We start from the raw sequence: 25,267 nt of genomic DNA, 5'->3' as shown, positions 1-25,267 counted from the left end.
TCTGTAGGCTACTTTATTATTAAATAGAAAGGTTTAGAAGCTATCTCTAAATAATTGACAGCAACAATTAGGAGACTAGCCAAACCAGGCACCTAATGGAGAAGGCCTAGCTCAGAACCTCTTTGATAAACCCTTGGCTGCATGTAAATGATATTTAGAGGCCAGATTTCTTTTTTCTCCTAATAGTAATTATATCAGCATCATTAATAATGGCTGCTGCAAGGTCCTTAGGTTCTTTCCTGCAGGCAAAAATTATATCTGGTCAGAGAGTCTCATAATTATTCACTCTCGTATTCAACAGTTCTGAGACCTATTTTTTTCTCTTTTTAGAATCTAAGGCTTTTACAGTTCTTCCCTTGGGAAACTAGGTTAATAACAGCAGAATAGGAAAACTGAGAAGCTTGTTTAACATCACTTACTATGTTAAAATAATCTAGGAGATTTCATTTTAATGATTATCTCCCAAAGCACATTTGTAGTGATTATTTTTTAAAAACATTCACCAGACATGGTTCATTTCCCAGGAGCTCCAAACGGCCGAGAATGCCAGAGGCGCTCCTTGGAGCCCTGGCGCCTCACTGCGACATGCTGATCTGTTCTTGCAGCTATGGTCAAATACTAAGGTCTGCTTAATACTACTATCCAAAAGCTCTTATACATCCAAATTACTCAATGCTCTTGTTTTTATGAGAATGTGCTGAAAAGGTAATGAAAATGCATTATTGCATGAGCCCTACATTTCTTGCTTCTAGTGGCATCAGAAACATTTTACTTGTAGGCAGCAGATTGCTATTTACACCTCAAATAACCTGCATAATTGAAAAATATTACAGGAGCAAAGTGTTTGTTTTAAAAGGGAATGATAAGCACGAGGCTAAAAATTGCCCAGCCGATCATTCAACGCTAACAGCGTAGTGCTCGCTATTTTATAGAGTATACTCACTGACTGGCCAGGCACCTGAAGTGCTCATATGCTCATCCCTATTGTTATAAGCCTTTTCCTATTCCCCAGCCTTGTCACTGATGTTGACTTTAAAGTTAAGCCAGGAAGCTTGCAAGGGTATCAAGCATGCTAGGGTAGGTAGAGCAACAACAAAAGAATATGCCTGGAGAAAGAACCAGTACACGCTAACAATCCAGCCGCAAGAGTACCAAATGAACTGTGCCTGCTCATGAATAATGTGATACAGTCTGCAGGCTCCCTTCGGCCTCTTGTGGATTGGAGCTGGTGCATATATTATTCTTCGTGATTTAAAAATCTAACATAAAAAGCAAAATCTGAACCAAGAAAGTAATAGCTGGTACTTAAGGGAAATAGGGAAGCTGTAATATAGTTGTATCTGAAAAAATGTGATCCCTTTAACTCAGTTAAACATCATGCAAAATCGTAATTAAAGAGGTGGAAAGACTGGAGCCGTTTATCTATTTAAGCAGTAGAGAGGTTGAGTGTCAATGAACCTCACACATGTCATATAGACCTCACAGAAAGGCATAGGGCTTATAGAAGAGAAATGACTAATTTTACTTCACCTTTCCAAGCTGTCAACCAGAAATTCAGAGGATTGTCTGATCTACATGATGTGGCTTCTTATAAGAAATGTCCATATGTTGTCTAATGAGAACATGTATGACTCCTGTTCATTTAGGTTAGATTCTAGCCCACACTCAAGTAGGGTTAGGTTCTGCCTGAGCAGAACTGAATTAATCTGAGAAGATCATAATGAAATATCTCCTTAGCTGGAGAAGACACAGAAGAACACCTCTTGTCCTAAACCAAGATGAGTCACAGACCTTACACAGGCAGTTCATATGAGAAAAAAAGCTGGAATGAAACAACTTGGGCACACGCGTGAAAGTGAGCTTGGGCTTCCAGGGCTTCCAGGACTGTGCTACTACTCTGCTAGCCTTCAGTGTGGTACTGAGCATATCACAAGATTACCTGTTCCTCAAAAAGTGTGGAAAAACCGGCAAGGATACCAGTTCATACTCCTGTACATGCACCAAGTGCCACATCTTTTTGCTGTTGCAGTGTAGAGTATGTAATCTATCATACATATACACTTCTATGGCTTTGAAATAAATATGGTGCACATATTTCTAAATAGATTGATTTGCTTTAAACTACAGAATACTATTGTAGGTAGACAATTCGAAAGGCAAAATTACTTTCTTCTTTATAATTTTCCATATTAGTTTTTTGTAAAAATAATTCTATCATTCAAAACATTACACATTGACAGTCTTAAATCTTCACATTATTTCTATCAAGTCATTTATCTCAAGGCCTCTTGTGTATTTACTACTCAAATTCAGGATGGTTCATTTTAATTCATATTAATGAATATTCAAGGAAATAGTGGTGTTTGTTTTAATATTAGATTTTAAGAAGGAGCATCATTTGTCGTATAAGTTAAGCAAATACAGCTGCAGACTGATAGAAAAATTAACAAGGTCATACTGCTTTCTAATTCTTTAAATCTGGTACTTTCCTCCACCCCTCTGCTTCATCAGCTCTTCATCTCTTTTTAAAATCTCATTGGAAAACTAATTTCCCCCTTGCCTCTACTGCTCAGTTATTTTCTATCTTTTATTTATTAATTCAACTCTAATACTGGAATGGAAGAAAAGGCATATCTGACATCCTACAAATCCTGTTCACTCACTGTCATATGGAGGTGGGTTAAAATTTTTATGTGAAAACTGCCTGTGAGTTGCAAATTGAGTCTGCCAAAAAAATGAAGTATTTTGTCAAAGGGATTTGGCTTTAGTGTAAATTTCATCAAAAGACAAGAAAGCAAAGAAACATCATCCAGCCCGTCCATCCTACACCCATCTCCAAGAGGTATTCTCTATTTGGAGATGTCATTGCAAAGCCTTGGGGTATTGCTTGGGTACATCCTATTAAAATCTCTTCTGTATAGACTGGATCCCTCAGCTAATTATATATTATCTTGTGTGTAACAGAAAATATAATCCAGCTGGTGTATTTGGGCCATATGGGAGAACTTAAACTTAATACAGTTGCTGGTATGTATACAGCTTGGTATGCTTAATACAGCTCTCAGGGAGCATTCATTTTTGATGATTAACTTTAAGGGTATGGGTGGAAAAGGGGAGGAATAAGCATTTTCCAGTTCAACTGCACAACCTGAACTGCAGCTGGTATGGTTTATATCCACTGTGTACTGTGTTTCCTTTCCCATAAGGGAATTCCTACCAGAAGGACTCAGCTTCATTACAAGGCTGTAACAGGGCCATATCTTATCCCACTCCTCCATTTGACTTGAACATGCGACCTTTTTGGTGAGAGGTAAATAGATTACAATGCCCTGGAATCTTTCAAAAAGCAAAAGCTTTGGTCAGTGTCTGAGTAATAGTTTTAAAGTATAAAAGAAAAGTTGATTACTATTAGCAAAGACATCGAGATTATATTGATATCTGAAGTTTGATTTTTAAAGGGAAAAACAATACTGCCTATGAGATTTTTTTTTGTTTTGTTTTAAAAGTATTGGGCTGTTTGTGGAAGCTATTAAAAGATTATAAAATAGAATGGATAGATAACAGATTGCAGAATAGGGCAGACATCCTGTATCAACAGAGATAATTTGCAAATATTTAGTATCTAGGAAGACTACAAAGAAGGTCTATGAAGAAATTATTTTCAGAACACATCTTAGATCTCTACGGTCAAACGTTTAATGGATTTTTTGTGTGTTGCTGTAAAGACTCACTTATCGTCTAAGGTGACAAATGTTGCTGACTGTATAGTTTTCAGAATGATTCATAACCTAGTAGAAATGAGATATTTCAGCTACCAGGCCTCAACATACAGTATTATTTCAGGATCATGATATTCTCTCTCTGGTTATATCACATAACTATTCAAGCAATGGAAAACTTTTTCTCTTTACTATGACAAAACCTCTGAATGTCTAGGAATTTTTGTTCTCCTCACAGGCCAAGTCAGCTCTCTAATTATGTCCTAGGTCAGCTTACGTTCACTGCATTTGTGGCTGAAAAGCTGCAAACGAAATGACCTCTTGTCAACCAACCACATAAATATGTACCAGTGTATTCCTAAGTAAGACACTAAAAATCTGTACAATACAATATAGAATTGGCTCACAAAAGAAGCTTTGTTATTTTCTCAAGATTTTCATTTTTAGAAACAGATAAAAAGCCAAACATATCTTTCATGAAATGTTGGGAGCACATGACGATGTGATATCTGTATATGAGCCATGTAATTCCTACTGGTTATAATTAAAAACAAGCATGCTCCCGTAGCATGCACCTCAATGTCACCTTGATAATTTTGCAAATGTCAACAAATTATCTCACAAGAAATAACAGTTCATATGTGTGAAATTTTAAAATCGTGCAGAGTTCTTGAGAATTTCACAAAGTTAAGAAACCAATACACTCTGTTGAAGCTGGGGTATTTAGTGTTTGTATTCGATGGAAACATTCAATTTCTTGTATTGCATATAAGAACAAAGCTGCTTTTCTTTTTTAAACACAAATGACAGGTAAAAAAGGGTAAGGATAGGACTGCAAAAGCTGTTCTATTTCACTAATTAATGTATTTATTAGTACCTAAGGATACTGTTCTTTGCATTTTTATTGACTACTTAAGACATTAATAATATTTCTGAGGTTTTCATACTCAACTCATTCTTGAACTTTAGCTGAATCTTTTACTTTCCAGTATAGGGATGCCTTTGTGGTAAATTCATACTAAATCAATAGACAATTATTTCACTTTTAGCACATTTCTTCTGGGTATGCAACACTGCTGTTGAGAATATAAATACTGATATTTCCCTCTTTGAGGGTTACTTAGAAACCTGAAAGACTGCAGTTTCACTTGCTGTATCTACCCCTGACACCCTCTTTTTTTTTTTTTTAATATACAAATCTCATTTGCATTTGGCCACTATACATATGCAGTATTAAAGTTATAAAGTACATTTCTTCAGCACTATATAAATACAATTTTCTAACTTAATCCTTCAAATCAGCAGACTGACTTCCAGTGCTAGATTATTCTTCTGTCTGCTCTAGAGTCTGGTCTCCAATCTGTCACATACCTATCCCTCTATTCAAATAAGTGATCTTACTGCTATTGCTGGCTTGTTTGTCTTTCATTCTGCCTGCTACATTGCATTGCCAGAGAGCATGCCTGTGCTAACTTACAAAAGGTATATTCAAGAGCTACGCATTTCGTTCAGTTAGTGACTTAGGGAGAAAATAACCCCTGTGCAACAGTACTAGAAGATGCCAGCAGTTCAGTTATCTCTCCACACCTGAGAGGGAAGAGAAGTTTCTAGTTAAAGGATACTCCTTATGTATTATAAACGGTGAAAACAGAAAATGGTTCTTTTTTGGTAGAAATAGCCAGGAGTGGGTTAGGCTCTCTATAGAACAAAGGGCTGTGAAGCCTGAGTATCTACTCTTGCTGCACAACAGACCAGTCTAAGCAATATGTAGACCTCTACAGAAAGCTATTTGCCATGTCACTCAGTATTGACAGATATTGGCAGATAATTTTTTGATAGAAGTTTTTTATAAATATAAGCTTTACAATTTAATATCTCTATGGATTTTTTTGAATATTTTAAATTGTTCCTATTCAAATGAATAAAATCTTACCATTTCTCTTGTTTAATTCTCCTGATTATTATTTCAATATCAACAAAGAAAAGAAGGGCAGTGCAAGTCATAATGTGGCTTACTATGGTACTGGATCATAACCTGAAGGACTTCCATTAGTGTAGGAAAGTAAGGTTTCCTTGCTTTGGCTACCAAATATTCTAAGGAATCTGGCCTCTCTCTCTAGCAGTGCTATTTAAGTTGTTTGGATTTTTTCCCAGTTTAACCTTTTTTTTCTGCATCATTAAAACCGCATAATCTCAGTAGAGAAGTGCAGCCAAGGAGAAACATTCTCAGATATTTAGAGAGCCTAACATCCCTAAATCTTTCTTTCATGACTTGGCTTATATTTCTGGTTTTTGCGGTCTTCTCACATATCCATAAGGTCCATTATAACTTTCAGATGGGGAGAGAGCAATAGCAAGAACTGACTTAGCAGGTGACTGTTTAAGTTATGACACCAAAAAAATCCTGCCTCTGTCTCTAGGAATGAAGGCACTGATGAGCACTACATTTTACACCACAAGTACAAGGCCCTGTAGCCAACTGGAAATGATGAAACGTGTTTTGTGCTTTGGGAGAAGCTGGCTTCAAATTATGCTTTCACAGGACGTGCTGTGCATGCACCTTGTACATTTACTTGTAACGCATGTTGTTGCCCACTTTTGTGTGAAATCACATAATTTTGACAGAATGCCAGAAATTTGACATGAATGCCATGCAGTTTCTCTCCCTTGTAACCTTTTGTAACCCTCTAAACAAGGCTGGTGCACTCCCATTTAAACACAGATTATTGCTAAATAATGTTGCAAAATGAAATCACATTGACATCCACCTTAATTGTATTGTTTCAGTGTCACCCTAATGTAAAGCTTTTACAGCCCATAAATCAAAATATGTTCAAGCATGTGATCCATTTATCCATGTTCATAAATGTAGTTACTATGAGACAGGTATATCTACTGCCTGCCTGCTGCTTTACTTGTCTTTGATGTGAAACAAGACAGTCATCAACAAGTCAGAAATAAAACAACAGAAAATCAGTACAAAATAAAACGTCTACTTATGTAGCATTGTATGTGGGATCAAGTGAAAAGTTTTAAGTATTTTTTTTTAATATTAAAAATACAAAACATATTGCTCTTTAGGATCTGCGTTTGGGTGATGCTGTAAGTGAGACCTACTTTCTCATAGTACTTGATCTCGTAGTCCAGAATGGCTCCATGGGGAAAGTCCGGCTCTTGCCAGGAGAGGGCAATGCTGTTTTGGGAAGCCCAGTCCTTCCTTACCATACCTATCAAGGAGGGTGCTGAAAGGGAAAAGGATAACTAAGGGTTAAAGACAAAGCACACGGTTTATCCTTTCAACCTACTGTCTTAGGATACCAACCCGAGGTAACTTTTGAGTGACCTCCAGGCAGAAAAGCATGACAGATGGCAATTCTCAGGGAAACCATATAACCTGGAATTAATGTCGCAAGTACATACCAGTAACTCCTTTGCTAAAGTGCAGACCAGCTTCTGAAAAATGGCTATATACAAAAACACAGAAAAAAGCACCCATGCTGGTCCCTGCTGCCGGCTGCATGCAACCAGGTTGTGCTGCTGTCTCCGAGGTCATCGCGTCCAGAGCAGAACCGTGTTTCAGAGACAGTAAATTCTACATTCAGGATAATCTGCATTTAATGTCATAATTCAGCTGTGTAAAACATACATTCAGTTTACTATTTGGGGTAAATAAAGTGACACAGCTTAAACCAGATGCAATTAATCCTGTTTCTGCTAGCTGGGCTGGCAGCAGCAAGGGCATTTTAGCCTGTCAGCGAGGTAGCTGTGTGCGCGGAAGAGCCAGCTTATTAAAGGCCAGTGGCAGGCACTGGGTTATGGGCAAACTGTGGGGGCAAAGGTGCCCCCAGACCTACCTGCTGTAAGTGACACTGCAGGTCTGCAGCAGCGCAGTGAGCAGGAACTGCTTCCAGCAGCTTTTGGAAGGGGCCCAACTGGGGTGGATGCGCTTTGCTTATTTTATTAACCTGGTCAAGCATGTGAAAGAAGGTCTAATATTCTCCAGACACTAATGCTGTTTTAATAGTATCGATGTGCAGCTTTCCCAAATGTTACAACCAAACCGGTCATACTGTTCCACAGTCTTGAAGACAACTGAGTAAGCTGAACAAACCAGCTACCATATAAAAAAGTTCTTCTAGTGGTTCACAGCTTTCGTTATTTGTCTTTCCGCTACCAAATATCAGTTTATTACACATCCTCCCCCATTCCTCTCTATGATAAAACTGATTTAACCTCTTCTGAGCTTCCAAGGAGCTGTCTCCTAAAAATAACACATTTTTATGACTTCTGTTTTTATCTTTTGAATGAGAGAGTCTCCCTAGGAAAACGAAATAAGAATCTGCTTCTAGTTACAAAAGTTCATGCCTTAGTTTTCTTTCCTGTAAATATTTCAGGAATTTTAAGAAATGAAAACAATAGATAAATTCTAGAATGCAAACAAACAGTAAAGAAAACAAACCCGGTTATTTTGCTTTGAAACAAGGGAAACTCTACACACAGACATGCACATAACAATCTCTTTCTCTGTGACAGTGCATTTATCCGAGAGAGAAAATAAACTTCCACCCACTGTCAATCTTCCCTGTGGATAACTATTCTGTGGTATAATAGTCCAGTCGTCTCTGATCTGAAAAAAAGCCCAACCCAACATGTAACACTAAATGAAAAAGCCCTACCAAAAAGCATTAAGTGGACAAAACAGAGCTTACACAGGAAATTGTCCTACACCTGTACGTATGCCATTTTAACCACGAGTCTGATGCAAGGGGATGAGAGAAATAAAGAATACTTGTCAAGCTGCATAAAGGATTAACCTATTTTTTGGGAAGTCCTTAAACAGCGTAATGTAAGTAACTGAATAGAACAAATAAGTAAGAAGCGTTCATCGGTTCAGGGCCAACATGTTATCCCTGGATATGTTTAACCACTCCCTCAGTTAAAATTAATTTTTACTCTTGTAATTAAGAGGGGAACTGAATTCTTGCAATATTTCTCTGGCGTAAAATCAGTTACTCCAAGTAGGGAACACAGATAGGTCTGTTTAAAGGAAAACAAGAACTAGCAAACATGGATCTGTATTTGCTAAACTCTGACCGCGGGCTTATGAGGGCAATTACTCACATACATTTGTTTACCATGTGCTGGTTTTGAGTCATTCACTGGTATCAAGCTGTTAATCTACAGGCAGGTCTGAGGGAGCTATAGCAACCTTTCAGATACGTCTGATACACCCTGTGTACCTGCTCACAGCTGAGGGACATTGGCTGGGCCACCCTCCCCAGCACATCATGGCTTCATCTCACTGCATTTGAGGGTTCACTGCTCGGACAACCAAATCCTTGCAAAATGATTGAGCTTGATTACAGAAAACACCAGGTTAAACTGTGGGTATAATTATAATCTTGGCCCTTCTAGGCTTTTTAAATAAAGACTACTACTATTATACGTCTTCAAATTACGACCAAACCTTTATAAACTTTTCATATGTACCATATGTGGTGCATTTTTCTTTGGGTTCTGATTTCAAAATTTATACAGTAATTTATGCGTGTTTTCAGCCTGAGCTCACCACAGTAACTCTTCCATTTGAGTAAGCCCATGTCAAAACACAGTCCTGACAACAGAAGATCATCTCTAATGTTCAGTATGAGAAGTTGCCTACATCTTCTCCCTGGGAAACAATTGGGTAGCAAAATAATGGAAGAAAATTACTTCAGCCCTCTCCTAAGTCAGCTGTGCTTGACCTGTACTTGAAACGGAAAAGCCCGTACAGCAAGGCTTACATCACACCTGTAGCACTGTGCCAGCACTCTATCTTCTAAATGAAAATGCAGAGGTGTGTACATAAGGCTGTGAATATGAGAAGTGTATTTGTGTTTGTATTAGGGTACTGGGGGGAAAAAAAGCATACTTTTTAACAAAAAGTCATGAAAGAGTCACCATTAACCAGTTCTTACAGGTTCAGGAGGATGATCCTACTATTTGTCATACAGAGATTATCAACTCACCTCTCAGAGGAAATAATGACTTTTCGGGAAAAGATTCCAGTCAGAAATTTACTGTACAAAGAAAGAGACAAATAAACCCAAGTAATTAAAAGCTGCAGCTACTCGGTTTCTATTTCTTTAGGTGTTGTGAAGTGCTACTAAAAGCAATACTTCTGTGCTACTAAAAGCAATACTTTCTACGGAGAAATTTCAGCTTCTTGTAACAGTTGCTCACTAGAGCAGAAGTTATTTAGACCCTAAAGATCCTATCCATTTATTGTTAAAGCTCTTTTAACTGGAAAATTGTAAAATAGGTAAATCCTGTTTGCACATTTATAAAGACTGCGCTAATGTTCCTATGATGAATCAATGGGAAGTTCTTTTAATTAGTTGTTTCAAATCCAGTAGCTGCAGGAGAGCTCTAATTTGGTTACCCAATGAAACCATTTGAAAAAAAAATGCTTAGAAGCGCAGCATGGCTTTTAATCACTTTAATGGCAGCATTTTCTTGCCATTGGTACTAGGCTGAAGGATGGCTTCTGGCTCTTGAGCTCAGCGCTGATCTCTGTTTTGTACTGAGGATTCTTTGCACCATCTGCTCTCTATGTTTTCCTCTACACTGTTATAAATTTCTTGAATTGCGATGAGTCATCTACAATGCTGTGAGCTCCTCATTTAATTTAGCCTGATAAGTTTCTTTGTCTTTTCAAATTTGTATTGAATAATGAAAGTTCATCCCTTAATTCAGAGTGAGCTTATTTTATTCTAAATCTCTTTGGCTTCAGTTTTTCAGAATCCCTTTTGTCATGCACTATGCAAAGGACAGAAAATGTGTATTTTAAACAATGATTGGATTGCAGTGTCATTTCTCTAGAGACTTTCTCTTCTTCTGAAGTTGACTTCCACTATCTGTAACTGTCTGATTTCAAAATAGGTGATCTGTAGGGTTTCTGAAGCTTTTTTCCTTTAGTCCATTTTCTAATTTTCCAATTTCTTGTTTCATACTGTTTAAAGTAGGCAAAGAATTTCCAGCATTTCTCCCCTGGTCTCCAGGGTTGAACAACTTTGATATGGTGCCCATTCAACGGCAGCTGATGACAAAAGCTCACCTAATGTCTGCCTGTACATGGAGCACTCTACTCCTCTGGTATCTCATTTCAAATCTTATTTGGTGAAGACAAACCATGACAGCTCAATGGCCTTTTGCTGGCTGGCAGAACAGGGCCTACCAGGTACGCACAATCATTTCCTTGTTAAAAAGTCTGCTATCCAACAAACAAGAACAGCTCCACCACCGTTGTTCTCTCCCCTCCTTCCCCCCTGCATTGTGCTTGATTTGGCCAAGGCCAATGAATTGCCAGCAGATACATATTTGGAGGGGAGGGAGTGGAAGGGTGAGCTGAACTGTACATGTGTTGAGGACTGCAACTTTATGCCTTTGGACCCCATCATCATGAGGCAGCTGTGGGTCTCAATGTGTAAAATACTGCCATTTGGTATAACATGGTCTAATTTATTTAGACATTTGTATACCTCTACCATTACCAATAATAATCTGATTTGCATAATTACATGTTATTCTTTCCTTGAGACCTCTGCCTGCTTCAAGGCGCAGGGAAGACCATACTCACCAAAATATAGGGCTTCATCACATTTTCTGAGTATCAGTTTCCCAGTAGGGAAGGGAATCTAGCCCCCTCCATGCCTCTTCTTTCTCTCCTACCTCAGCCACTTCCCAACTGCAGTTGGGGGGAAATACTGAGGCCTACTCAGCAACTTTTTTTTTTTTTTAATTTGAAAACTCATTAATTGATCACTCCTAGTTTCATACCATATAGTTAGAGGAGACAACCTACTTTAACATCCTGCAGGGAGCCTGCATTCCTCTTGTTGGGGAAGAGTTTCTTTCATTAAGGGAAGGACAGTTGAGCATGGAAGAAATATCAGTGCTGTGAGGACTAATTTAGGTTGACTTGGGTTTCATGTCTGTGTTGGTCAGAAAAAAAAAGACTGTTTTTCTGTTCATTAAGAGAAAAGGACTTTTTCAAGCTTATATCACAGGTTAATGGCATGAATTAAATCACATAGTAAACTATGCTTAACACTATGAAAACTATGGTTATCTAATTATCCAAAACCCATTCAACAAAAAATTTAGGAAATCAGTGAAACAGAATATGGCATAAGTACAAATGTTTTCTCCTTTTGCTCAATAGTAATACTAGAAAGTTCTTTTGTAAACTACTGATACTATTAGTTTGAAAAGGAAAAAGTGGTCTAGATTTGTATTTCTCTTTATAAATACAGCTATAATTAAAAATACTCACTGTCAAACTTTAGTCAAACCATATATACATGGTATTTATAATTGTAACTATAGAGATGTACTGAGGTCCAATTTTCATGTGTTTTTCTGGATGCTAAAAACAACCTTTGCACCTTTTCCTATACTGGAAAATGCTATTATATTTAGACAGTGTTTTTCCAGCCTAGGTTCTGTAACTATATTAGAATTTCTATACTATCAGACACTGAGTATGATTTTATATTATACACAGGAATAAGTGAAGTCTGAGATTCTATTCATGATCCCACTCTTGGAAAAACTGTTATTTCAGGGCACAGTAAGAAAAATATTGATTTTACTTCTGATTCTAGAAAGTCTGTAAGAAAGGTAATAAACAATAAAAAGATGTTTTCTTGGGGGAGACATTTTACTCCAGTAACAGCACTGGAAGTAATGAAACAATGTTTCCTGATCAATGATAATGCCTCCGGTATTATTAGCATTTGAGCATTTACCAAGGAAGGATTTACCAGAGAAGCAAAGAGGCCAAGAGCCTTCAGCCTTCTTCACTAATGCCATGCGTGACACGTATTATGGGTCAACTGACAAGGATGTAGTTGTGCTGCCTACCATTTACAGCAGTCTTCATTCCTGCCACATGATTATTAGTCCTCCAGCACAGATGCATTTCACCCTTTTTTTCTTTTGTGTTTGCTTGCTAATCTTTCTGTTGCTATCTTTGTAGGCTAAGGGAAGAGAGACTATTTTATGAGTAAGGAATGTGATATGGATTCAGGAGACCTATGTTTATATTATTTTCTGGTTGTGCTCTAGAGATTTTCTTTAATGTTTTGACTGAGGTATCCTAACGTACAATGTGAATGTCAATACCTTCCATTATTTCCAGTATGTGAGCACTTCCATGTTAGAAGTGTGTGTGCATGTCTATATAAAAGACTAAAAACTAAGCATCAGTTTACATGGAAAAAATCATGGAAGTATGAACATAAATTAAACTTTTATAAAAAACACAGATCATAACCCATCTCTCTGTATATTAAAGGTGTCGACATAGCTGAAACATCTTTGGGTTGGTGCTGAATTCAGTAAGAACTCTTTCCTGCCATACAAGGCTGCTTCCAATTAGTACAGTGACTAAATAAGATAGTTGATTCTTCACATAATAGAGTCTCTTATCTTGTTAATCACTTCAGTGCTAATTCACAGTTATAATGCTTGGAGGGGATGCTATTACTGGCACTAACCTCGGAGTTCAAAGTTGAGTATAGAGTTTTCCTGACAAGGCATTAGAGCTAGCAAATTAACAAGTTTGGGGTGAAAAATAATGTTTTTACTTTATTTTCTTACACTAGTTCCCTAAAGGGTTGCATTCAAAAGACAACGTAACAGTATGCTTCTTTTGAAGCACTTCATTTGCTGAAAAATAGGCCTCCAGCAAGCTATAATTATCATCTCTCCCTCCATTTTAAATTCTTTCCCCTTGCAGATTTTCTTTGCTTGCTCAGAAATGGTGGATGGAAGCCAAGTGAACCTTATACCATTATCAAAAACTGGATTCTGTTACAGTGTTGTGGGCTAAAGGTCATGATAGACGCAGCCCTCAAATTTCCTCCAGGCTAAACGTATATTCAACACCATTTTTTCCTCACTATGTTCCATAATGCAATTCTTTCTTCCTTGCTGCTTAATTTCTCTCTCATCTATTGTTGATCTTATGTATGAAGACAGTAATTATTCACCCATATGATTTTACAACACTACAGATTTTCTTTCATTTACAGAATGTGCTGCCATTCATTATTTTGCAAGCTTGAGACAGAAGCACTCCTAGATCTTTACTTCTAACAGGACCTGCTCAGTCCCCAATTCTTCAAAACGAATTATAGTAGATGATACTTTAAAGCAATTGTATAAAATAAAGCCGTACCAGCTGTCAGTCAGCCCGTGTGGATGTTCTGTTCTCTCTGACAAGGTGTATGTGCAAAACCCTCAAAGTTACAAAGTATTGTGAGATATATTTGGCGTAATTTATAATACAGTGAACAACTTACAATATTTTAATAACACATTTCTTTAAATAATAGCAGCTAAAAAAATCACAGAAATGTTTTTCATATATGCATGTTTTAAGGAGTTACTTTATATTCTCTGTATTTCTGAAGCATGTGGAATAAATTCAGTTCAAACAAGCTTAGTGGAAGTGTGTGATGCCAGGTATCACATGCAAACAAACAAAAAAAACCCCGCAAAACTGAAAAGGGTTGCCTGTCATATAAATGGAAATCATGTCAAATCAATGCCCCCTGACAGCCAAAGGGATGTGCATCAGAATAAGCAGATTCTTGGCTCCCTTCCATTGCCTTTTATTGCTGGAACAGCAGGAGACAATAAGTGGCTTAAAGACCTAATAGGTCACTGGGATTCCTGAGGGACCAGCTCTCCCAAAATCAGAGCTTGTCCTTGTTAGGCAGAAGACAGCACTATGGTCATGTGGCACTTGGCATAGCAGCTTACATCAGGTAGTGACAACATATGTGGCTGAATGGCACAGCAAGAACATTGTAGCTGGGGAAAAAAACCCCCTTACTTCATTTGCTTCTTCCCAGCATTTTGCTCTGGATCAAGAAACAGACTATTTGATGGCACAGGGAAGGGTGCAAGAGGTCCCCCAGGCAAATAATTTCCCTTCCTATCACCTTTTATGATGATTATAAACCCTGTTGTGGTACCTACAGCAGAAGTACCAGAATACTGTGTTCTTCACAAGATTTGCTGCTTTCACAAGCTCAAATGTTATGTGTTGTACTGTTCACTGTTCCTCCTGACTCAGACATTGTGGCGAGCCACTGTTTGTCCAGTGGCACATACCATTTGAAATTGGGGTGCGTGTGCTCTCCCGGGGAACTTCCTGACATGCAGGATTCCTCTAAAAATGAAGGCATTGTGGCTTATAAGGTTTCCTTTTAGGAAACCTGTGCTAAAAGAGAAGGAGGTAGGAGAAATTGGTTCATCAGCAGATTCAGATTGCAACTATAATGATGTTAATCAGCATGAAAAAGGATGTGTGCCAGCCAATATGTTATGTGAGTTATAAATACCATGCCAGCACTGCTAGGTGCCCTATGATGTGGGGACAACCTGTGGTGACACGTTTCTCTGGAGAACTTTGTTTTCAACCTCCTAGTGTAACCTGGGAATTGCTATAAATTTATTGGAAATACAACTTGAGGTTAAGAAGGCATCATTTATTGCAGCAAGGTGTCATTATGGAAACAGAGCTGTAAGTAAGTCTCATTCAGCAACAACCCCTCCAGGGTCAACTGGAACCAAATTGCAGTGCAGAACTTCCTGCTGCTAAATTGATCTCAGAAGTTTGAAAATGAAATAAGCAGGTTAAAAAGCACTAGGAAATCTACAGTCTTTTCACTCCATTAATTGCTACTCATCCTGAAATGTAACAAAGGCAAACCTAAAACGTACACTCATTTCAGCAAATCTTTCCTGCCCTTGCTTATATCAAAATATGAGACTACATCAGATTGTAGGTCATTTTCTGTCAAACAGTACTTCACGGGTCTGAAAGAGGTTTTTCTTTTAGCAAGACAATCATGAATATTTTATTTGAACATCTTCTGTGAGCCTTCCGTAAAAGCTGTGTTTGTTGGCATGTGCAGAGAATGTCAGAGCTACTGTGCTTCAACATTTTGAGTGAATATGTGTAAGTGCATGGAGACACATCTGGTATTGACTTAAAATGTACAGCTTCAAACAACTTCTCCACAAATGCTGGTTTTGACAAAGCATTTTATAAATCATAGTGATGCTAAATAAATATACCTTCATAAATTAATTCTCCCAGTGATGTTACAAACAAAATTATATTATATATTTTATAAATGCTAAAAAGATTCCAAAGGTGTGCTCTCATCTGTTCATTACAAAGAATCATTAGATAACAATAAACGCTACGGCTTGCTCTATCTTTGTTTTACATAGGGTCAAGTATCTTTTAAATCTTTAATATGTAGACCTATGCACAGAAAAGCACACCATTTTCAACTCTGGCATACAGACAATGAAAAACACTGCTAGAAGGCCAGTAAGCCACTGGTTTGTACTTGATGTACATGAATCACTGAAAAGCACTATTGCTATCAAATGTACATTAGGGGTACAATTTCTAGTCAAGTAGGGTGAAACGCATTTTATTTTACTCAAATAATTTAAAAACTCTGTTTTAGTTTTGGCAAGTTGTCTTGATTCCCTCTGTAGTTAGAGGCAGAGAGGCAACTCCAAAGGGCAATTTATCATACCTGTCATAGACACCATCTTAGGGTGGCACAGACTGCACACTGGAGCTGCCTGTTTAGAAGCTGAACTTTGAGATTGCTGCCAGTAGATCAAATGTATCCCCTAGTTTCAGCCATAGTATTCACTACATGCAACACTACTGTTAGCACAGAAGCTCAGTACAAGTCAACCACTGATCTTCTTTAAAGGTGACCTCTAGAGCAGCGCAAGAGTAATTTTAGATATGTCAACATCCTAAATTGTTTTTTTCAGTTGGGTATATCTATATGACCCAACACAGTGGCGCATAGACATATCTCAGTTAGCTTGTATACTGAAACTATTACATCTGCATTAGCTCAGCCTGATTAATTCCTTGCAGATGATACTGAGACAGTATTGAGCTGTGCTGGAAATACAATGGAAAGATATAAAAAACTGGAAAAGAACAATTAATAGGAGACTCATGAGGTGAGGTTAAGGAAAGATGATGCACACTGCTTATGTGCAAATAATAGCAGTCTACAAATGATAAATTGCAGTAATTCTCTTCTACTTTCTGTGAATGGCAGGAGAGAATTAATGAATAGAAGTAGCATGGTCAAGTTATCAAGAAACCATAGACAAAAGATCAGGGAACACACATGGTAGTGAGAGAGCATTTATGCCTTCTGTTAGATCACAGGGATGTTTGCACATCTCTGAGTCTGAGGATAGGCTCTCAAGGTGAGGTATAGACATATATATATATATGCATATGTATATATGACACTTGAGGGCATCAGGGCAAATTAACCTTAAAAGCAAGCAGCAGCCAGGTCAAATGGATGGATAGTCTTTCTCACCTCTAACCCGTTATATCTAGGATCTGAGGTTCAGAAGAAGCAGTGGCTCCTTTTGGACTACCGTACTCATATATTCTGAAAACAGGTCACACTAATATTAAATGCATTTGAAAAGTAAATGCCTTTTTTGTGTTTTTCTCTTTCAAGAAGATTGAGTCTCTTTTATTCATAAAGACAAAACTCCCCAGAGATAAAGAACCATTGGGAGCTAAAGAGTTTTCATCTTTTTGATTTGTATAAAAAATAAACCACCAAGAAAACAGAGCAGCCTAGAAATCAGATCAGATGATGGGCAGTAAAAGATGTTTCAAAGGAAGGTTTGTGGAATCCTGAGCAATTATGGAATAACCTTTCAAAAGGGAAGCTTCTTCAACTATTAACTACCAGTTAGCTCATGCCCTGATGCTTGTGGTTTTATACTTATTACACATATCCATGCTCATGCATTGACAGACAGTCTCCTGACAGAGATCCAGGTGAGAAAGAAACCTGAGCATTCACACTTCCAGATCAGTGTATCACTTAGCTTAAGTGTCTTAAGCTGTCTTTTATTTCCAAGAAATTAATTATCTGGTGACTGCCCTCTTAACAGAAGTCTCTGAATTCTCAGAGCTCTTCCATTATGACCCTTTGGTATTCCTATTCTTTTTCTTGGCACTGTATTAACCAGTTTTTGTGTTCTTCAACATTCTGCATGCTGAACTCCACCCTTGTAGCTTTTTTCCAAGTCTATTCTTCATCTCCTGTCTCTATGCCAAACGAGCACAACACAGCTGTTTCCTACAGAAAGGAAAAGCAGGAATATTTGAGGAGGGAAGCTGAGCACTGCTGTCCTTCCCTTCACAACCTCTTCTTGTCCAATGGACAAAGTCTAGGTGACCTGCTGACACACACAGAGTTTGCACTGGTCATTTTCTAGAGAGGACCACAAAAATTCTGTGGCCTCCAAAAAGTTAGGAAGTTGACAGACATTCAGGCAAGAAACAGAGAAAACGTCTTACTAACTAACATGCTACTGAACACTGTTGGGAGCTGGAAGAGAAGTATCATTTGATACTTCTCTGATTTCCTTCCATTGGTGTCCCTTGTTGCTTATTGTCAGAGAGAAAATAATGGACTAGATTAACCTTCTGAAATTCAGAAGTACTGTGTGATTAGAGAGCCTTCTGTTTAACTCAGTCCCGAGCAGAACGGCAAGTTTGTTACATACAGCTCTCCTCTGGAATAAGCTTTTATCTATCCCTAATAGTCTCCTGCACCACAGAAATTTTACAGAGAAAAACCACCCAGCTATCCAGCTTACGTAGTTGCTTGTAAGAATTAATGGCTCATATCCACACAGTACATTAGTGATATGGAGCTGAGTGCTTCAAGGACTGACTTTTAAAGTGCCTGATCCTCAGAATAAGATTTAGAGTTAAATTATGCTACGTGCCCAAGCTCCTTAGTGCTGTCAAAACAGAGGCAATCCAGAGAGTGCACAAAAGCAGAACTTGAGATTTTAGACAACTTTCAGTTTGACAGCTGATTTAGCTATACATGGGTGTTAAGCACCATCAGGATTAGCCATTGGTATTGCACTATTGCTTAGAAGCAATACTGTTACATTGGAATAACCCATAAAATAATGCTCTCATGAGGAAAAGATCGTTCAGCCTCTTTTACTCGGCTCACTAAGTAAATCTTTCAAACCCTCCTTAGGTGTTTTAAAGAATTCTCTTTGTCTAATATCACACTTTGTTTTGTGATTCAGTTGTGAGTCTGGAGTTTGATTGGAAAGTTTGAGAAATCAGTGTGTTCACAGAGGATATTTAAAGTTCTTTGGCAAACAAACAAACAGAACCAAACAGTAAGATCCCCTAATTCAGATCCACGTCTCAGTAATTGGCAATGATATCTGTTTCTGTCACATTCATGTTACGATATTCTACAACAGGCAGTCATCTCAAGTCCCTCTGTACTCAAACATATGGCAAAAACTGTGCAAAACAACAACTGAAACACAGCAACTACTAAGGGAATCTTTCAGATATGAAAAAAAAAATCCCCTCCACACATGTAGCAATTCCTTGAATGCCATCTAGAGGATACTATCCTACCATGGCTATGAAAGGATCCGGACAAATTCAGATGTGTGTACTCAGGATCTACTAGTTCTTTAAATACACTGTTCAGAAAATAAGGTTTAGTAAAAGTGACCAAAACGGACATTTAAAAATATCAACAAAATAAATCATACAGAGTAACTTTATAATAGTTTTCAAAAAATATTATTCTGCTTGCACAGGATAATTCTGGGCCAATAACCTTATGGAAAATGATTAATGAAAACAAATGGGCTATTTATGTATTGCAGTTTTTCATCCTAAAATATACTTGTTACCATTTTGAGGAACCCACAACAATGGCATTAATTTGCTGAGCCATCATGTTAACTCTGCCATAAATCAGAATTTTCTATGCTTCATTAATAATCATGATCACAAAGCATTTGTGCTGTTGACTTAACTACTCATGCCATGGATGGTCAGATATGTTGTGATTGGGTTTGTAGCTGCTCCTGTTATGAAAGTTGATCTTCCCCTGAGATGTCCTTCCAAAAATTTCTGCTTTGACTGAATGCATATAATCTTGAGGAAGAAAGGCTGTTTTGATAATTAATTCATTGGTTCTGCCTGACAAAAGAGGATTTGGCTGCTCCAAGAAGGAACTTCTCTAACTGTAACAGCTTTGAGTTTATTATCAGCCCTCACTTGCTGGTCAGTTCCCATTATGTTTACACCAGGGTATTTGGATCATCTACTCTCAGTTATTTTAGGCATCTAATTCAACGGGAACATCTAAAGTTAAGAGCATCAGGACCCTGTATAAATAGTGCAGACAGACAGGGCCTCCAGATGGAGATGCAGAGCACCCAGCTTAGATGTCTAAAGTTACTGAACACCCCACACCTTTGGTGCTCCACCAGGTAACTCAGGCTCAGAAACATACCCTCAGGAGCTGTATGGGATTTTGTCTTTTAGTGCTGCTTGCCCAGAGACAGATGGCTTTCCCTTCCTCCTCCAAAAATCCTGCACCATTAACTTTTCAAACAGTGAAACAAGACCTTAGAGAACACAGCAAAAGCCCATTTTATAGGAGAAATTTAGCAATTAAATTTCTTCTGAAGATTATAAAATGGTGTGTCTTAAAAGTGTTATGACCTCAGCCTGTCTGGTCCATGCTCTGCATCTCTTCTCAGCAGCTACACCAGAAAGACGGAGCTGAGACACAAGGTGCCTCCTGGTTCTTTTTGTAGAGATCAGAATGACTAAGACAAATGTTGTTCTTCTCTCACCTAGGACCTGCTAATTGCTGAGTGCTTTCTCAAACATACCCTGCATCTCTGCTAATGCACCTCTTCAGCTGGAAGCATCTCGTGTACTGTATGGTCTTAATTTGTCCCTCAAGCACTGAGGTCAGTGGAGCTGCGCAACATAACAGCAGAAGGAATATAGCTATGATGCATGCAATTGTATATTTAAAACATACTGTCTATCTCTATATTCATGCATGCATTTTATCTTTAAGCTATGTCTTCCACACAAGCATATCTACACACAAATAACTGCACTGACATAAAAGCTAATGAATTTGCTCATAAAAATATACAAATATGGAAAAGCCTATAAAACACTGAGTTCTCTTTCCTCAACTGGTAGAAACTTCTCACCTTTAAACCACATTCACAAAACCACCTTACTGGGTTTTTTTTTAAGCTAACAATTACACTAACCCTACTGTATTCTATAAACCTTGACATCACCATGTACTACCTTTTAAATGATGCATTAAACATTTTGTGATGCAGTCTTTTGCATCAGAACCTCCCATCAGGTATTCAGGTATAATCCTGTTGTATCATCCATATAACAATTTCAAAGATGTTGCTTCCTTCCTTTTAAAATAGGTAGAAATAAAAACAGAACTGCAGATTCCAATAAAATCACTATTAAATAATGGTTTTGTAAGCACACAATCCTGAATACAAAAGCAATACAAAATAGTTGATAGGAGAGATTTATTAGCATTCTCAAGTAATTGGAAGACAATAGTTGATATATTTCAATGTTTAAACAGCTTGATGAAATAATTAAGAAAATGTTATATCTTTAAGAATGATTTGTAGACAGTTTATGGTTCAGAATAATAATTTGTAAATACAATCATTGTTATGATAAATAGCTAATTGAAGCATTCAGATTTCATAATTCTATTCCAAGTGTCATATATACGCTGTTCTCAGTGTCTGAAACATGTTCATATTCTATGTAATCAATTCTTAAGTTTAAAGAGTTCCCATATATACATTGTTACCAAGCTATCTAAACTTCTTCTCTCATTAAGGTAATAAGTGAATGCGGTATTTTTTCTCTATGAATAACACATATTTAGATAAAAAGCATCACTGTGAAAAAAAAAGACCTCATTAGAAGTCAGTTTTCTATGTTTTCCATTTTCTGTTTTAAAAAAAAGAAAAGCAGATGTACCTTTCCAATTTCAGAATATGAGAACATGAAATCTGAGGTATTCTTACAATAAGAAATTAATTTAGGTTTCCCTGTATTTTTAATATTATTTTTTATGACTGGTCCAAAAATATAACCCTGCCTAAACATGGTTTTTGTTTGAAATTTGGTTTACGGAGAACTTCTTTTATAAAGTAAGAGAAAAAAATCTCAACTTGAAGTTTTTATTTACATGGGACGATAAAAGTGGGAACTCATTCCTTGAGTTTAAAGACATATGTACCTCAATGTAAGAAGCTGACAGAAATCTAATAATCTTTGGAGACATGATCTCAAATGCACTGCTTGTACATACACATAACAGTTTGGTAAATCGGACAGCCCTTCTGAGATCCGCACTGCAGGCTGCTGAGAGAAGCAGCACCTTTTGCGTGAGCAGGACACCCCAAGATGAGCACAGTGGGGCTGCCCCCTGGCTCCCCGATCCCCTGTCTGGCTTCCAGCCCTGCTGGAGAGTGGGGTGCAGCCCCAGGGGCATGAGTTCTGTAGCCTCCTGTGCCCCCACCTCTCCTGATGGGCAGCCTGGCAAGCCTGTAGGACTTTAGTCGCAGTTAACCCTCACTGATGCTATAATCTCCCAGCCCTGGGGATAGCCCAAGGTTGGGTCACCCCCTAAGTAGAGTGCCTTGATCTAGGCTCTAACCCTTGCTCACCACCTTGGCTCTAAGGCTCCAACCCTTGCTCCTCACAATTGTGTAAGCCCTAGCAGGGAGCTGCTTGGTGTTCAGGTTAGTGGCTTCCCAGATACCTGGGATCTACCAGAGATGAGTGAATATGAGTATTTTTAATGGGAAGGCATGCTTCATGGCCTACTGGAGTTCTCTGAAGGTGTCAACAAACATATGGTTAAGGGGAATGCATTTAACATAGACTACGTGGATTTCTTAAAGGCCTTTGATGAAGTCCCTCACCAAAGTCTCTTAAAAGAAGGAAAGTCTTTGCATGGATAGGTAAATGGAAGAAGTTAGAAAACGGTGGGCAGGAATAAATGTTTTTTTCATTTTCAGTGGAACAAGGTTACCAGGAGCCTCCTGCTGTACATTTTGCTTATCCTGTGCTGTTTAAGATTGTCATGAACAATCTGGTGAGATGAGACAGTCTGCTAAATTTATCAGGGTAGTAAAAAAGGAGGACTAACTGTGAAGAACTATGGAGGGACTTCATGAGATGAACTGACTGGATAATAAAATGGCAGATGAAATTCAGAAGAGAGTGATGCACATGGGAAAAGAAACCCTAATTTCATAAGTAAAATGAGCTCTGAGCTGACCATTCCCACCCAGGAGCAAGATCTTGGAGTTGTAATAAATAGATCTATGAAAATGCCAGCTCTGTGCTCAACTGTAATGAAAAGATTAAATGAAATGCTAGGGATTACAAAGAAAGGAAAAGAGAACAAAACCAAACTTCATACTGCCACAGCATAGGTCCACATTTCAAACACATTTTGAATATTGTGTGCAATTTTAGTCCCCCATGAGAAAAGTTATAAATTAGAACAGCATAGGTTTCAAAAAATAGCTACAATAGTTAGTACATCAAAGTTGTGGAATGACTTACACACAAGTGACTCCAGAAAAGATTTGGGATTTCCAAAAGGAAAAAGGAGGATGCAATTGAAAGCTAAATCATGAATGATATGGAGAACATAAAGAGTGATCGTTGCTTCTTGCAGCACAAAAACTAGATAGAGTCAAATGAAGTTAAAGGAAGTGTTTCGTAATAAATGTGAAATTAAGCTGCAGAATTCCTTCCCAAGGGATGTAATAGATTCTTTTTTTAATATACATTTAATAATAAATGATTAAACTGCTACTGGTCAAGGAAGACCCCAAAGTACAACTTATCAGAAGGTAGGTGAGTACTCAGGGAATGCATCTTGTAATCTTCTGTTCTCTCATCTCTAATCTGCAGGTTTTGGCTACTGCCAGAGAGAGGAAATGAGGCCAGATGGACCAATGGTGTGATCCAATACAGCTGCTTTTCTGTATTATCTACAGGAATAGAAAATAAATGCATGAGGAGAGCAGGGCTGCTGCCTGGCTTGTTTTTGTACTTAGTAGCTTGATGAAGAGTCTTATTCTGGTATTTTTGGGCTTTGATCTTTCTCTCTGTGTGTGTGGTGGTGTGGTAAGTCTGGTGTCTTCTCACTGAATCTACTGTATGCACACAGAGAAACTGCTTGCATCTTCTAGTGGACCTGAACAATCTGTGGCACCACTGGTATATCAGATGCACTAGATTCATTCAGCATGGAGTCCATCTGCACATATTCAGCAAATGTTTTGTAAGGAGGGATCCAGTTTATCATATATTGGCAAAGTGCTAACCACACATGAAGTCACAGGAGTGAGATAGAGAAGTAAACCTAAAGCACAGCACACTTTCACTTGATCCTATGTCCAGTACACAAAGTAATTCTTCAGCTAATTTGGACACTGAGGCAGTGGGTGCTACCCCCATAGTCAGGGAGTTAGCAAACCACTGCTCTTTGGACAGCTGGCTAGTTGACCAGAGGTAATCTGCTTGGCAGACAGGCCACTAAAATGTGGGAATTTCTTGACAACGGGTACATGCATTTGGCTTGTTCTTCTGGGGAGGTTTGTTTTACTGCTCTGGCCTGGGGCAGACTCATAGGTGGACAACCTGCTCTGGGATGGTCAGGAACAGGAGTCCTCTCTGCACCATTTGCTATCCACATTCTGGGACCGAGGATCAGAGAAGGCTGCAGGATGTGCACTGAGTGAGGGGAAATGCAGGAATGAAGAGACTTCAAGACATCAGGACTATGGCAGCAACAAAGAAGGAAAAGATCCTATGGAGGGAACCACTGCAATGAAACTTATGGAATGTCTGCAGGAAGTCAGTTGTACTTGAAAAGGGTTAAGCTGAAAAATTAGCCCACCTGCATGAGCGGGTTATCCAAGAGACGTCTGCATTGCCTGTGGATTTTTATAACCACAAACAGTAGGTGCTGAAATTAATACATTGATTGATCTTTTTTCATAATCTCAGAGTGGCTGACACATTACTTTCTTTAAAGTATGAGTTATACTCCTTAACATGACTTTCTTGGTTAAAGAACTCAGCACTGTCTTAAGTATCATCACTACCAAAACAGCAACCATTTAATTCAATAAAGATGGGAATGGGTTGAATAACTAACATGAAAAGATTTATTGCTTAATAAAGTTTGCATAGTGCACTTAGTCTGGATGTAAATCATAAAACCTTGAATGTTCACTGTTTATATCCTGCCGTACATAAAATAAGGAATATCTAGTCCCCTTCCACAGGTCAAAAAATAATAAGCACGTTTTGGCTGCGGATCAAACTGAAAATATGTAGAGACTGAAGCTGCCTCATCTGTGTTCTGGCAGCAAAGTGGCTGAGGCATGTTGCCACTGAATCAGAGTCAGGAGCTTGAGTCCTGTGGACTGGAAGCCACCTCCAATCATGTTAGCTGCAGGTGGGTAAGCGTCTGCAGGCTGAGAGACAAGGGTGGCATGTCAGGCTGTCAGCCACGTCACTGGCTGATATGTCATTGCCT

General features: G+C 38.2%; 1 protein-coding gene across 1 annotated transcript in view; it reads right to left on the bottom strand.

Moving 5' to 3' along the window:
- LOC104128079 (ephrin type-A receptor 6) overlaps positions 1 to 25,267 on the bottom strand; it is a gene marked incomplete at its 3' end in the record, with an annotated part of 411,239 nt that overhangs the window by 92,131 nt on the left and 293,841 nt on the right. The window contains exon 5 of the mRNA XM_035896284.1: positions 6,837 to 6,961. Coding sequence (XP_035752177.1) covers positions 6,837 to 6,961 — 125 coding nt within the window. The remainder of the gene's footprint in view (positions 1 to 6,836; positions 6,962 to 25,267) is intronic.

Source organism: Egretta garzetta, unplaced genomic scaffold (genome assembly GCF_000687185.1).
Source record: "Egretta garzetta isolate BGI_Z169 unplaced genomic scaffold, ASM68718v1 scaffold446, whole genome shotgun sequence".
NCBI classification, from domain to species: Eukaryota; Metazoa; Chordata; class Aves; order Pelecaniformes; family Ardeidae; genus Egretta; species Egretta garzetta.
The sequence above is the reverse complement of the archived record's forward strand: the minus strand, read 5'-3'. Positions and strand labels throughout refer to the sequence as shown.